General features: G+C 50.9%; 1 protein-coding gene across 1 annotated transcript; it reads left to right on the top strand.

Moving 5' to 3' along the window:
* The first annotated feature begins 1301 nt into the window (after positions 1-1301).
* Positions 1302-11820, top strand: DUSP5 (dual specificity phosphatase 5). The gene is made up of 4 exons (XM_065067038.1): positions 1302-1883; positions 6171-6313; positions 7764-7983; positions 10175-11820. The coding sequence occupies exons 1-4, from the start codon at positions 1487-1489 to the stop codon at positions 10573-10575; spliced, it is 1161 nt and encodes a 386-aa protein (XP_064923110.1). The 5' UTR covers positions 1302-1486; the 3' UTR covers positions 10576-11820.
* The last annotated feature ends 2511 nt before the right edge of the window (positions 11821-14331 follow it).

The raw sequence follows: 14331 nt of genomic DNA, 5'->3' as shown, positions 1-14331 counted from the left end.
CAGAGGAGGGGTCAGGTTAGAAGGAGCCAGCTGGGGGCTGCAGTGGGGTTGAAAGAGGAAGAGGAGGAGGTGCTTCGAAACCAGTAGTTGCTATTCTTTCGATCAGCTTGAACATTTTCCTCGCAGACTCTCTTTCATGCTTCTCTGTTTCAGCTGCAGGCAATTTGAGGCAGGGATGGCACTTCCTGCCTGCTGTTGAGGTGAACATACTTTCAGGGCCCCATCAGAATAAATGACACCCTGCTCTGAGACAGCACCACTGTAATCTGCCCCGGCTGTAATCCTGCTTTGGCTGGAGCTCATCCTTCTGCCTAACTTCTTCTAGGGATTTCCAGTTCTCTTTTTTAGTCAGTTTGCAAAACTCATCTACAAGGAAAGGGCAAGTGCCAAATTTCCTGATTCCTGTGCGTCTTAGTGTAGAGACTTCTAGACACAGGCTCAGACTGAGGTCTGTACTGTCTCACAGGTCCTCAAGGTATAGTTTTGCGGCTTAGAAATTTACCACAAGGAAAGGGACATAAGATCCCTCAAACAGCCATGCCAGCAGTTTTTCTGTCACAGGTAGCCCTCCCATCCACAACCCCCCCTCCATAGCATTCATTAATTCTGCAGAAATGGCACATCTTGCTTTTTCCCAGGCTGTTACTCCTTGTTTCCTCCTTTGCTGCCAGGCTGTGAACCTTGGGCCAGGTAACCACATCCCCAGAGATGTTCCCCAGGCAGTCCACACTTCTCACTCGGTTACCTTCTTGCCTTGATGCAAACTGCCGCCCAGGCAGGGGCCCCAGCTCTTTCCGAGGGGGTCTAGGAGCAGGCAGCTCCCATTCCCTGAGCAGCGGTGCACTCGCAGGCAGGCCTGCCTGTGCTTGGGCTTTGCTGGGGGCAAGGACATACACAATGAGAGTGGGAATAAGGGGAACTAAAAGCACCTTTGCAACCTGGTGTGAGAAGCCTGTCCAGTGCTGCCCTTCCTCCCCTTTCTCCACCCCCTTCCCTCCCCCGGCACGCTTCCCGGTTTTGACTGGGGGGAGAGGGGTGATGCTGGGATGAGCCTCAGGCCGATGACTGAAGAATTTTTGCGGCATTTTTCAGCTTCCTCTGCCTCCGAGCCTGACTAACACTGCCTGCGCGGCCGCAGCCCCCGCCTGATGCCGGGGAAGGAGGGAGGGGATCCCCGCCAGGGGGCGGTGCGCCTGGCGGCGCGGGGCGGGGGATGCCCATATTTGGAAGGCGGGAGCGTCACTCCCCTTATATGGGCAGTGTCGTCAGGGCCCAGCCTCCCATTCATATAAATGCCCAGTGGCGGCAGCCGGGATTCCCTGCCCGGGCTCGGCGCGGTACCGCGGTGTCTCCGCCTATCTCTCCTGCCGTCGCTGGCCGAAGCGCTGCGGCTCCCGCGCCAGCACCGGGACTCCCCAGCGCGCACCGTCCTTTTCCGCTCTCCCCGCTCCTGCCCCGGCTGCGGCGGGGCGCGACCCGCGGCGGCATGAAAGTCACATCCCTCGACTGCCGCCAGCTGAGGAAGCTCCTGCGGAAGGAGCCCTCCCGCTGCCTGGTGCTGGACTGCCGGCCGTACCTGTCCTACTCGGCCTCCTGCCTCCGCGGCTCGCTCAACGTCAACCTCAACTCGGTGGTGATGCGGCGGGCCCGCGGCGGGGCCGTGCCGCTCCACTTCGTGGTACCCGACGCGGCGGCCCGAGCCCGGCTGCTGCTGGGCGGCGGCGAGGGACCGGCGGCGCCCGGCCGCCTGGCAGCCGTGGTGGTGCTGGACCAGGGCACGGGGCACTGGCAGAAGCTGAAGAAGGACAGCACGGCCCAGATCGTCCTGAACGCTCTGCTCTCCAGCCTGCCGGAGGCCGGGGCCAGGGTCTGCTTTCTGAAAGGTGAGAGGGTCGGCGGGGAAAGCAGGGGGCGGGGGCTGGGGGCAGCGGCGTGGATTGACCCTCGAAACCTCTCCGGGTAACGGCGGCCTCGCCGTACTCCGGTCCCCTCTCCTCCACCGCCACCGTCCTACAGTTAGCCTGATTGTTGGTGCAGGGCAGGGAGGTAACGCCGGGATTTCGTTTCTTTTCCACCCACTAGAAGTAAATCCCGGATAGACTCTGAGGGCTGAGCTCAAATGCCTTTCCGCTCACCCCCGCCGCGCGTTTGAGGCTCACGAAAATCGAACAATATATAGGGAAGAAGAAAAATATTCGAACATTATCAGGAGGGGAGGGGGGCGAGAGGAATTGAGGCTGCTTGAAAAATAAACTCAGCCCCGCAGAAGCGAGGAGCGCTCCTTGCTCTCAGCCCGGTGACACGGGGCGACTCGTATTGGGTGCCCGAACCTGAGGGGTCGGTGCCCGCTCCTCCACCCAGGGCAGGGAGGTTTATCTCTCCATCGGGCAGATCGAGGCTGGAGGGGGAAACCCATAGCGGAAACGCGGGCGCTTCTTGGGGGACATAAATACCTTCTCCCCCACGTCTATTATAGCCCTTTGATTGCCGTTCTCTGTTTTCCTTTCGAGTAACCCGAGGATAATAAAACGATTAAAAAAACAAAACAAAACAGCCCGCCCTTTCTCTGTCCTCCCATCCCTGCTTCCCCTCCATTTCTCCCGGTAGCGCCTTTGTCCTTTCGCCCTCTCTGTTTTCTCAGCCCCGCTCTCTCCGGGACTGCCCGGCCGGGGCCGCTCCCGCCCGCAGCACGGCGCACCCGGCTGCCGGGGCCGCGGGGCCCCCGGAGCGGGTCCACGCCGAAACAGGAGTTCTCAAACACACCCCTCGCCATATCCTGAGGCCATGGGGAGGACAAACGAAGGAGAAAACCAGGCGAGGTTTCTTGAATGAACTGCCCATGCGTCCTCAAGAGCCACGGTTAATTCACTTTTATTAAGTCTTTCATCGCAGTAGTTTTTGTCCTGATGTGCCCACTTTGTAGCTCCTATTACAAACGGTGCCTGGAGGGCTTCCTGCCGGGCAGAGGCACCTTCAGCCTGGGTATTGCCTGGTACCAAGGCGGGGGGAGATTTCCAGGGTGGTTTGCCACCACCCTGGCTCTGTCCGGTCACTGCCAGCCTGCCCTGGGCTCTGATGGTCACCCCAAAACGACCAGTTCTACTGCTGCAGGGCAGAGATATTTGCACTGTACTGGGCCAGGCAAATCCTTGGGGACCCTATTAAAGCAGGGATGAAGAAACATCTCCAGGGTCAGGCTGGGAAAACTGTGGCAAAGCAGGGTCTGCGCTAAGCTCTGCTGACTCCCAGCTTGCTTGTGTAGCCACAAAATCGTCCTTACCTCCTCATGTACCAGCCCCACACTTTGAAGTGGTGATTGTGGCTGTGGGCAGTTTATCTGGGGTAGGGTTTTGATGGAGGCTCTGCTTTCTACCTTGCGCATATTGTGACGTTTCTTATCTTGAAACCTGTTGATTTGAGGCTAAAAAGATTCCCCTTTGGTGGATGAGAAAGTTCTCTCCTTTTCCTGCTGCTCTTCCCCTTTGCTTTGCTGGGAGTGCTCTGGGTCGCAGGATCAGGCCTGCGAAATCCACTGCTCCATTTCAGATCTGGTGTGGTCTGAAGAGCCAGTGACTCACTGGGCAACGCTGGTGATTCACTGGGGCCACAGACCCCCCCAGGAAGCTGATGTGGTCTGGGGGAAGATCTGACAGTGGGAGTATAAATCACCCTGAAGCACTGGGCACTGATCAGAATAAAGAGTCCTTTTGGGGTCTGTAACACCAAACTTGCAAATTATGGGCTGCAAAACTACCAGAAAGAAAAAAATCCTTGAGGTTTCCCCCTTATATTCACATTCTTCCTAGGTGTGTGGGAACTGAGAGGAGGTGCTGGCTACTTAGAAGGTTAACAAGGCCTTGGTCTTGTCTTGGAAGTCTCGGTGATGAGATATCAGTAGGTTGTCCTCATCAGGTCAAGCATCCTGGGGACCTGGTCCCAGGCAGGGAAGCTAGTGCAGAGCAGTTGCACACCAAGTTGCATGCAGGCCGTGTTCCTTCCCCTGCTTTCTGGCTTCCAGGGGCTGAGTGTGTCACATCTTTCATCTGTGTAGGTGCAGTTTCATTCTGGGTGAGCTCAGCCCCAGCAGGGTGAAAGCGGTTGTGTGGCAGAGGAAGAGCTTGCAGAACGATAAAATAACGGATCCTCCCTTGGTGCTGACAATGATTCTATTATTTATTGATTAAAACCGAAGTGCAGCCCAGCTTTCTGTGGTGAGCAGTCTAGTATTTGCAGAAATGACCTCAGGGAAGTTAGGTTGAGTGGGGAGGGGGAAGAGGACATTGCTGGAGGATGGGATGAGAAGATGACTCACGGTAAGAATGGCCTGCAAATATCCTGATCCCCAAGGCTTGTAATTAACCATTCACCAGCTGTGTGCGTTAGGTGCCCCAGAGACATGAGACATGCATGTCTGTTCAAACACACACACTGATTTGGCTCAGGCAGATTTCTATGTTCATTCAGAAGTAAAAAACACAGCACAGGGCACAAATAGGGATAATGGTTATTTATATAAACTGGATATATATTTCCTATATGATGGCAGTGGCTGGGGGGCAGGGGGAGATAAGGTCAGCTATGCAAAAGAAGAGGATTTAAAAGGCCACCCCATGAAGGGCAGTTGGAGATCCGGAGAGCATAGAAACCTGGAGAACTGGTTGTGTTTGTTGGCTTTTCACACTGCAAGTTGATCATTTTATCAACTCAGCTGTTGTGGATAGCATTTTTATCACCCCCGTCATGGTCTCCATGGTCACTTGGCTGCTTGACCCACTCCCTCGCGCTGTGAGCTCTGGGGTGAGCCAGCTGAATGAGGCTCAGGAGTAGGACGAAAGGTGCAGGTGCTGAGTGCCAGCTGACTGTAAAGTCACCCTCCTGCCCTCCGTCATGGAAAACAGAGTTTCATCATGTTCAGTGGGCTTTGGATTGTGCCAGCCACTTGTAACACGAGGACCCCACAGCAGGAGTGAGTGGGCGACAGCAGCACGTCACGAATTTGAGCACACATCTGCTCAAACATTGCAAACCAATGAGACACCCGCGTTAGGGGGCTGAAATGTCAGAGGTAGCTGTACCGGGCTGCCCTGGCAGTGTGGGTGGTGGGGTGTGCGGCTGCTCAGATCTTCAGCACTTCCTTTTGTTTTGAAACCCTTCCTCGCACTGGGGCACCCACATCGACACTGCTTATCAGGGCGAAACAGTTGCAGATGAATGAATCACAGAGGGTTTGCTTTCTGAGCCTTGTTTACTTGAAGGCCACACTCTGAAGGATTATTCAAGAGCTTTTTCTGTTCATTTCTGTTCTGAAAAAGCACAGGTGGTAGACACTTGGCACACCACTGTTTCCAGGCTGCTCCTGCTACCTGACTTGTTCATGTTAATTTTGGAGACTGTGTGCTTTGATGCAGCATATTCCTAGCCTGGAAATAGGCAACGATTTAGCTGACAACAAACTTTGAGTAACGATGTAATAATAGGATTAATTCCTTTTCATTAGCAGTGCATTGAATGAAACGAATGCAGTACTTAACCATCCAGAATAGCTCATGTGGGGCTATTCAGTTGTCAAATGCTGTCACAGGATTTCATTAAGTTTTATAGCTGTTATTTAATAGATTGGTTTCAGTGGGGCTGTCTTCATTACTTCGCTGTCTTGTGCATTGTGGTGATAATTGACACAGTCACAACCATTCCCCTCTTGTGCTTGTGTCCATTCAAAAATGCAAATAAAATATTTCTTATGTTGTCACAGTAATAACAGATTTAGAGAGGATGACTATTGAGTACAAAATCTCCATCTCAACTGCTGGAAATATTGCTCACCTATAAAACCTGAGGGAGGTAGTTTAGCCCCTGCTGTACTGGAGTTAATGGTTGCTAGACTCAACAGAATTATGTTCGCTAACAGTTTTAATCTGGATCCAGTGGCTGTTGGCGAGTTAATAATTGTCAGTACTATCAGACATTTTTCTTCAGCAGTTCCAAGCCTTCTAAACAAACCTTTTTCCCCAGGGGAGCACTATCCCTCATTAACCCCCTGGGGCCCATTGCCGTGCAGCACTATTCCACTGCATTGCAAGTGCCAGAGCTTCATTTCTCCTCCACTTTAATTAAACCAGTTTTTGGAAGGCAAACCATTCATGTCTTTTTTTTTTTTCTCCCTTCCCTAGGGGGATATGAAACCTTTAACTCGCAATATCCTGAGTGCTGTGTGGATGGAAAACTCATTTCCCTGGAGAGAACAGAGGCCGAGAGGAACCTCGCCAACCACTGTGAGAAGCAGAGTGCCAACCACAAACCTGCTTATGACCAGGTGTGTGTCACAGCTGTGGTGGGTCACCTTCCCCTTGCGTCTTGTTCCTCCTGCCACCAGGCTCAGGTGGAGGCTGGCAGGGTGCTGGGGGGGCCCTGGTGCTGGCACAGGCTGTCAGTACATTATCACAGTCCAGGCTGGCAGCCCATGTGTTGAATAAGATGCTCTGTGTTTGCTGTTGGCCAGTGCCTGTGCCCCCGCTTCATAATTTGGCAGTAGAAGGAGGAAAAAAACCTGTCTAGCCCCAAAACTGTATTTATGACTTGTCCTTATCACACAGCCAGGCAGCATGAGCTGTGAGCAGCTCGTGCCTCCCCAAGAGACTTAAAATGGGCAAGAGAGCGTCTGCCAGAAGTGTCCTTTTTCTGGCAGATGTGCTTAGCCCATGCCTCCTCTGGGACCCCAGGAGGGCTCTGGCACTGGCGGAGGGAGGCTGGGGCCATGGGGCTGCTTTTGAAAAGAGGCAGCTGCTCTGGAGAGTTGCCCTCGGCAGGGGGGGAGCGGGGTTTCCACAGGGGAAGTCATCACACCCCCTTGCCTGCCCAGCCTGGGGAACACGAGTGCTCTGAGATGTCACCTGCGGTTGGGCTGCTTCCGCCACGACACCTGTTTCCTGGCACTGGGGGAGGCCCCAGGCAATGCCCCTCTGTTCCCAGGGGACCTCCCACGCCGGGGATATCTCTGTCCCCAGACTCTATCCTGCCACCTCTGTGGTCCCGACTGTCCCCTGTGCATGAGACCTGCAGGCAGCTCGGGGGGTGGAAAGCTGGTTTCTTACAGCCGGGAGCTGGCAGCAGCTCTTGTGCATCATGGAAAGTTACCTGCAATCTCCGAAACCCTTGTGTCAGGCGGTGGCTTTTTTTCTTTTGCGGTCTCGTCACCCAGGCTTTGCTTGCGCTGCGGAAGGAGGAACCGAGATGACATCTCAGGGCGGGTGACGCAGCGGGTGCTGTGTCCCAGGGAGGCGCAGGGGGACAAGGAGCCTTGCTTCAATTTTTTTTTTTAACTTTCCTTCACCTTTAGAGGTGCGAGTGGAGGGGCTGAGTCCTGGACTGAGCTAGAGCAGCCTTTTTCTCCGTCCTCCTCTTCCTCCCTGCTTCCTCCCCACCTTGCCTGTATTTTGGTAAAGCCTCAGAGGGAACGGGCCTCACATATGAAAGCGCTTTGGGGCCGTCCTGAGGGGCAGCGCTTTAAAGAAAGCCAGAAACGTACTGCACGCGAGTGGGCTGGATCTCACTTTGTACCTCACAGATGTGGACAAGAAAATGAAAACCTTTTTCCTGCGTGGGCTTTGACATCACAGTGATTCACTGGTCAGCAGCACTGGGGTCCAAAAATGCCAGCGAGGGAGGGAGAGGGTGCCCACGCAGGCTCCCTTGCTGCTCTCTCGGGTATCAGGAATCAAATACCCTTGAAAAGGAATTACATGCTTCTGTTCCTTTTCTTCCAGGGTGGTCCAGTTGAAATCCTGCCTTTTCTCTACCTTGGTAGTGCCTATCACGCTTCCAAGTGTGAGTTTCTCGCCAACCTGCACATCACGGCCCTGCTGAACGTCTCCAGGAAAAGCTCAGAGTCCTTCAAAGACCAGTACTGCTACAAGTGGATCCCGGTGGAGGACAGTCACACGGCAGACATCAGCTCACACTTCCAGGAAGCCATCGACTTCATTGGTAGGTCCAAATGAACAAATTTCCAGATCTTCATGTATTTTAAATCAATTTAATTTAAATTGATTTAATTCAATATACATGAAGATCCGGAAATTGGCTAATTGTTAAATTGATTTAATATAGAATACACATTGGTGGGAAGGACACATTATCTTCTGTACGCTCCCAGATGTGACAGCAAAAGTATGAGCTCCCTCCCTTCCCCAGCATCTCTCCTGGCAGAGGGATTTCAGCAAGGAAGGAATGAAGTGGGAAATTCAGAGCAAGGTCTTTGTCCTTCTTTCCATGCTGGGAGGCTGAGTGAGAAAAATGCCTCCTCTTGCCTCATGTGCTCAAGCAGTCAAGTGAGATGGTTAGCTTTATTCTCAAAGCAAGCATAAGCTTAACTTCAGCATGACAGGGGACAAAGAAGTATGGTTGAGTAACACTAAAGTCTATTGATTTTTTTGTAAAGGAAAAAAACATATTGGTTCCTTGCACTTGCATGCCAGACCCTGTAAAAGCCAGGTGAAGCAGAGTCAGCTTGTTGCTTTGCTGTGCCGAGATATTCCAGAGCCAGGATCTTAGAAATCCAGTGTCTCCCCTCCTCTCAAGAACTGTTTCCATTTCTGCTTTTGATCATGTTGGTAGCTCACCCTTTAATCAGACAACTCAATGCAAAAGAAAAAGAAAACTTCAAGCCATCCCCTCCCAAATCTTCCCACGCCAGGCTGGGCCAGTGACCAGCACGCTGGCCATGCCAGTTAGCACGAGGAAGAGGCTCAGGGTGGTTTGGTGGGGTGGAACAGCCTGAGCCCGGGTGGAGATGGTGTTGAAATTGGTGCTGTTGCTCTCCAGGAACACTTGAGAGAGAAACAGAACAAAACCCCAGTTACAGACTTGCTGGACTCATTGCTCGGCTGAGTTTGAGTCCTTTGACAGTGCAGGCAGAATTCCAAACACCTGATCTGAGGGTGCCCTCTGAGCCCTTCCTGGTAAGGGACCTCTCACATCTTTCAGGGAAATGCTAATCCACAACACTCCTCTGTCCCATCCCAAACCCCTTCTGATAGTTGTTGAGTCACTTGGAAATTTCCTGGATTTTGAGGATGACTTTAGTTTTCACTTTCTTTTAAAACTGGGCATGTGGTTTAGATGCTGTGTATGACTCAAATCCATGTCTTCTTTATTTTGTGCAGTAGTTAAATATAACTGGTCGTGATGGCACCAGACCCCTGGCAGACAATCGAAGACAGGCAAATGATAACTTGCTCAGCTCTGTGTTGTTTCAGTGCCATGCACTGAGCACTACATTCAGTACAGTTCTCCATAAATTGGAGCTTGAACATATTGCTCAAGGCAATAGAGCAGAGAACATCTATTTTTGAACTGTATTTTTGTGTGGAAAGGGCTTATTTTAAGCACATTCTCTTTAATCTAATAACAATCATTGTGTTGTGTGAGTAACCACAGTGGCTCCTGTTGTGTAAAATGGGTGCTTTGCATAAGCCTTTTATATCCTGACTTAAGTCCAAACGTCCTTTAACCAGGCTGTAATTAGCAACTGCCTACCAGCCCTATGTGCTTTGTGGTGAGCCCCAGGGAGTGAGCTCAGCCTCTCCACCCAAGGGTACCCACCAAGGGCTCAGCTCCTGGCACCACCACTTGCTGTGAACCAGCCGAGCAGGGAGTTGGGTTTGGACTTTAATGAAAAGTCCTGTTTTCTTAGCAAAGCTGATGAGAAGAAGGTAGCCCAGCTGTTCTCACCTTTGAAAGACCTGATGGTGGGAGTGCTGGCAAGGCTGGGCTTGGGTCAGTTCTTTGAGCCATAGGCAGAGAAATGTAGTTACAGCAAACCTGAGCATTGCCCAGATAGCTGATATCTATCTTGCAATGCTCTGCAAAGTGAGTTGTTCCAAAAGAGGAGGAGATAGGGGAAGGACTTTCCTAAAAAAATGCAGAAAGAACCAAATCAGGATACACAAATCCTGAAACCACATGTTATCTGCAGATCAGCTCCACCTCAGACTGGCTTTTGTCCCCCTTTTCTTTTTAATCTCCATGTTACTCTTAGTACCCAACAGAAGAGCAAGCCTCTCCTTGTTAGTGGACTGGCTGTGTGCCATATTCCACCTCCAGTTCTGGGTGTGTGTCACAGTGTCTTCTCCATCCCCAACAACAACTGATGTCTGGAATTACTTTTTTCCCCTAGATTATGTCAGACGAACTGGGGGAAAAATCCTGGTACACTGTGAAGCAGGGATTTCACGCTCTCCCACCATCTGCATGGCGTATCTCATGAAGACGAAGAAGCTCTGCTTGGAGGAAGCCTTCGATTATATCAAGCAGCGCCGGAGCCTGATCTCGCCAAACTTTGGTTTCATGGGCCAGTTGCTACAGTACGAGTCAGAGATCTTGTCTTCCACTCCCAGCCCTCCTGTCACCTCGTGCAAAAGAGAAGCTGCATCTTTTTTTGCAGAAGAACTGACATTAGGCAAAAACTTTGAAGGCTCATGTTTTGCCTTTCCTACCTCAGTGTTGAGTTCTGTCCCCATCCACTCTCCTGTCCACCAGCTGAAACTCAGCCCAATGACAGCATCTTCATCCTGCTGAACATCCCAGGGAGACCAGAGCTGGTGAGGTCCTCTGATCCAAACTGTGACCCCAACAAGAACATTTCATGAACGTGCAATAGAGAAACCTCATCAACTTAGTCTGAGATGGAGTGGTGGTTGTGGGTCATACTTGCCATATGCTGTGACTGTAAGATGCAAGTGCTCTAAGTGTGGCAGGTTTTCTGAATTTTAGTGTCTTTTTTTTTTAAAAAAAGTGCTTTTTTAGGTTTTTAACCACAGAGTGTGTACCTACTACTGTATTTCCAGATTCTTGGGGAACAATGAGAAATCCATTTAGTATGTTCTCAGTTCCTATCTGCTTCCCTTCTTATTTTTTTTAAAGACCCTTATTTAAGGTTTCAAGCAATAAACAGCAGCAGTGGGGAAGAAAGCAAAAGAAAAAGCACCACCTTTGCGATGGCAGAGGTGGTGGGAGTGAATATTCATTCTGCTTTTTCTCTGGCTTTCCTCCTCCCCTCTCCTGTGTCACACTTTCAGGGAGCGAAGGGCTGGGGTGGCGGGAGGGAGCTCCTTTCCCAGGACACCATTGCACAACCAGGTGAAAATCCCCTCCCCTGCTCCAGCCTCTGAAGTGTCAGGTATTGACCACAGCGTAACTGGATACCAAACCAGCCCGTGGATCCATTCAGGTGTGGCATTTCCTGTACGTCTGCATTTGCCTTTGTACTGGATGTGCTTTTAACTAAAGCAGGGAACTTAACTGAAGCTATCAGGCTACCCTGCTGAGCTATTATCCTCCCATCTGTTGTATAAGAACAGCCCTAGAATACTTGAATGTCCTCATACCAGTTACTTCCCATCAGATGATACTGTAACTGATGGATTTTACACCAAAAAAATAAAACCCTGACAAGCTCAGCTCTAAGCCACCTCTTCCTCCATCCCTTCCCAAGTGTTCCCGATCTGTGATCTGTATTGTTTGTGGTCAAGTGGTCTTGTTCAGTGTTATGTGACTTGCTCAGTGTGTGTGGTCCCACCTTCCAGCCAGCCTTCCTCTGTGAAAACTGCTCGCATTGGTTTCTGTGTCTGCAGGGAGTTCAGAACAAGCAGTTCACTTTGTCTTGTTGACCTTTTTATTTTTTTAAATATGTAATATGTATGGGAAATGGCAATAATTTCCAGAAGATCTTGTGAATGTGAAAAAACCTGCAATGGTTTTTATGGAGTGTAAAAAAAAAAATAATAATAATAAAGAGAAAAAAAAAAAAGCCAGGAAACCAAAGCTGTTTGTTGTACTTGGAGTGAGGTGCAGAAGTGCTTTTGCAGAGCTTGGTGGCAGGAGAGGTCACCTGAGAAAAATCCCATGGCCCAAAAGTGATGTATGGGGGGAGAGAAGAGGAGGGTAAGCACCCCTGGGCGCTGTGCTCAAAGCCTCCAAGGTGCATCTCTACAAAGGGGAGAAGGTGAGGGGGAGGATTGTTTTAAACAGCACGACATGAGTCACGGTGGCGTCACTTCCCAGCAGTCAGGCAGGCATTTCTGTTTTGATTCATGCATGTTTTATATAAGATTTACCATCTTGCTAAAGATGAAAATCTGAAGTAGACACAGCCCCCACTTCCTTCCCAAGCACTTGCCATGGGATGTTGCATGCCCTGTGCCACAGGCCACCCACGAGCATCACGCCAGGGACCAGGGCATGTGGGTAATGCTCATATTTTCCCTTTTTTAAATGAAAAAAATTAATTTGAGGTGGCAGCATCGCTGAGCCATTCAATACCCCTTTTCAGCTGGGAGTTTTTAAGCTCTTACTGGCTCATCACTGCAATACATTTTAATTTGCATTTCCAAGTTATCAAGTTGAAAAACTTATGGTAGATGTCTGGTGAGTTACAAAGCATTTCTGCCCTCTGGGGTTCATCCAATTGTAATATCCTCCCCGTGGGAAGCAAATCTCACAGGTGAGAAGCTGTCATTGGAGACAGGCTTTGAATTTTCTCCCTGTGTCGGGGCGCATGGCAGGAGCTCTGCCTGGGCTCTGGGAAACCTGAACACAGGAGCCAGCAGCTGGGGAGGTCAGGCAGGTGATCCAGTAAGAGCTGATCAATTAATTTTCTGGAAGATCTGATTGCTCCCCTTGGGGAGCCCTGGAGAGTGCTCTCTGTTTCTCAGCTCTCACAGCAGAAACGCTGCTAGGCTTAGCAAGAGTGGCCGTGTACTGACCACAGAGACCTGCAACCTTGACAGAAACAGAGCAGCCAACAGCTTTCATTAAACAGCATAAAACATCTTCTGGGGGGATGACCAGCTTTGTTTCTCAAGGATGAGGAGGCTGAAACCCCCTGCAGAGCTGATGTTTGCCATGAGAACCTGCAGAGCACAAGGCAGCAGGCTGAAGGGGTTAACAGAGGGACTGCTGGCCTTGGCAGGTTTGACCACAGCAGCTGGAAAGGATCACAGGCCGGGCGGAGGACCAGGTATTTAGCAGGGAGAGAAGGCAGCTGCTCTGGTTTTGGAGAGGGACTCTGATCCTGGCCTTTAGCACAGTGTGTTGGTGGATAGTGTTGGCAGAGAGAGATGCTGGGCTGGGATGCAGCAAGGATGGAGGATCAGAGCCCTGTGGGAGCCTGAAGTGGGGCTGTAATTCATGCCTGGGCACAGGAGCCTGAGGCTTGTTCTCCTGCCCAGGGCATGGTTCCCTTTGCTTGGCTGGTCCCAACCCACGTCTCCTCCCTGCAGGAGGACACCCTGACATCCAGGGCACTGGGATGTAAATGCTGCCTCCTAGAGGGACATGCTCTTGTGCCTGTTCATGCTTTGCTGTTCTAGTGCTAATGTAAGATTTCTGACCCCTGCTCAGCTCTTCCCTTGGCCAGTTTGGCAGATCTCACCTCTCTGAGAGGACATCACAGCCATCTGACTGCAGGGCTCTGGAGTGAGAGTATGTGCTCTTGTCCCTCCCTGCCCGTGCTGCTTCAACGGGCAGGGTGGAACTGAGGACCCAAGCACCAATGAGTGAAGGTGAGTGTGACAAATCAGGATGGCACTTAACTGGGGGATGTGATGTATGATTTTGAACCTGCATGGACAGGGTAGGAACCCTAATTCTCTGCTTCCAGATACGAGCAGAAAACAGCTGCCTCCGTCCTTAGTGAGAGAAAGAGCTCCAACAGTGTTTTGTGGCTTGTGTGCTGAGCAAATTCATGAGATTGGACAGCCTGGAAGACTTAGACCAGATGGTCTTGGTTCTGGGTAGGTCAGTCCTAGGAAATGGAAGTTCAGATCACGCAGGTGAGTTGGATATGTCAGTGCTGAAGGATGGCGGCTGACATTGACAGAGGCTGAACTGGCTGGTTCAATGTGCCTGGCAGAGGAACAGGGATGTCAAAAACAAAGATGTGATGGAAAACAGAGACACACATAGCTGTAACAGCAAGGGGAAAGCTATGGTACGAAGCTTTCAGACATCAGAAAAAGCAAGTGAGGGAAAGATGCCAGGAATGTTGTACCCTTAGGCAAAGCTTTGATTAGAGCTTATCCTTTATGATACCTGAGTCCAAAGAAGATGAAAGGAAATGTCACAGAAAAGGGGATTTTGCAGGTTCTGCTGCCCTTGGAAGTGCTTGTTCAGGACTGTGCTGGAACGTAAGCATCTCTCACCATTGACACACTTATGTTCTGTACTCCCCAGTGTCAGAAGCTGCTTCAGATCCTGGTGTGGGACTGAAGAGGGCTTGTGCCACATAAGCTTTTGGTCCCATGCTCTTAGGCTTATGAAGAGCATGGTTGTGTT

This window comes from Columba livia, chromosome 6, assembly GCF_036013475.1.
Source record: "Columba livia isolate bColLiv1 breed racing homer chromosome 6, bColLiv1.pat.W.v2, whole genome shotgun sequence".
Lineage (NCBI taxonomy): Eukaryota > Metazoa > Chordata > Aves > Columbiformes > Columbidae > Columba > Columba livia.
This window is presented reverse-complemented; position numbering and strand designations above follow the sequence as displayed.

What these genes read in the sequence shown, in the direction of transcription:
- DUSP5 (XM_065067038.1), top strand. Translation starts at nt 1,487, where the DNA reads ATGAAAGTCACATCCCTCGACTGCCGCCAGCTGAGGAAGCTCCTGCGG. An exon ending in ACAAACCTGCTTATGACCAG is followed by an intron (nt 6,314 to 7,763) that starts GTGTGTGTCACA and finishes CTTTTCTTCCAG; the next exon opens with GGTGGTCCAGTTGAAATCCT. An exon ending in GGAAGCCATCGACTTCATTG is followed by an intron (nt 7,984 to 10,174) that starts GTAGGTCCAAAT and finishes TTTTTCCCCTAG; the next exon opens with ATTATGTCAGACGAACTGGG.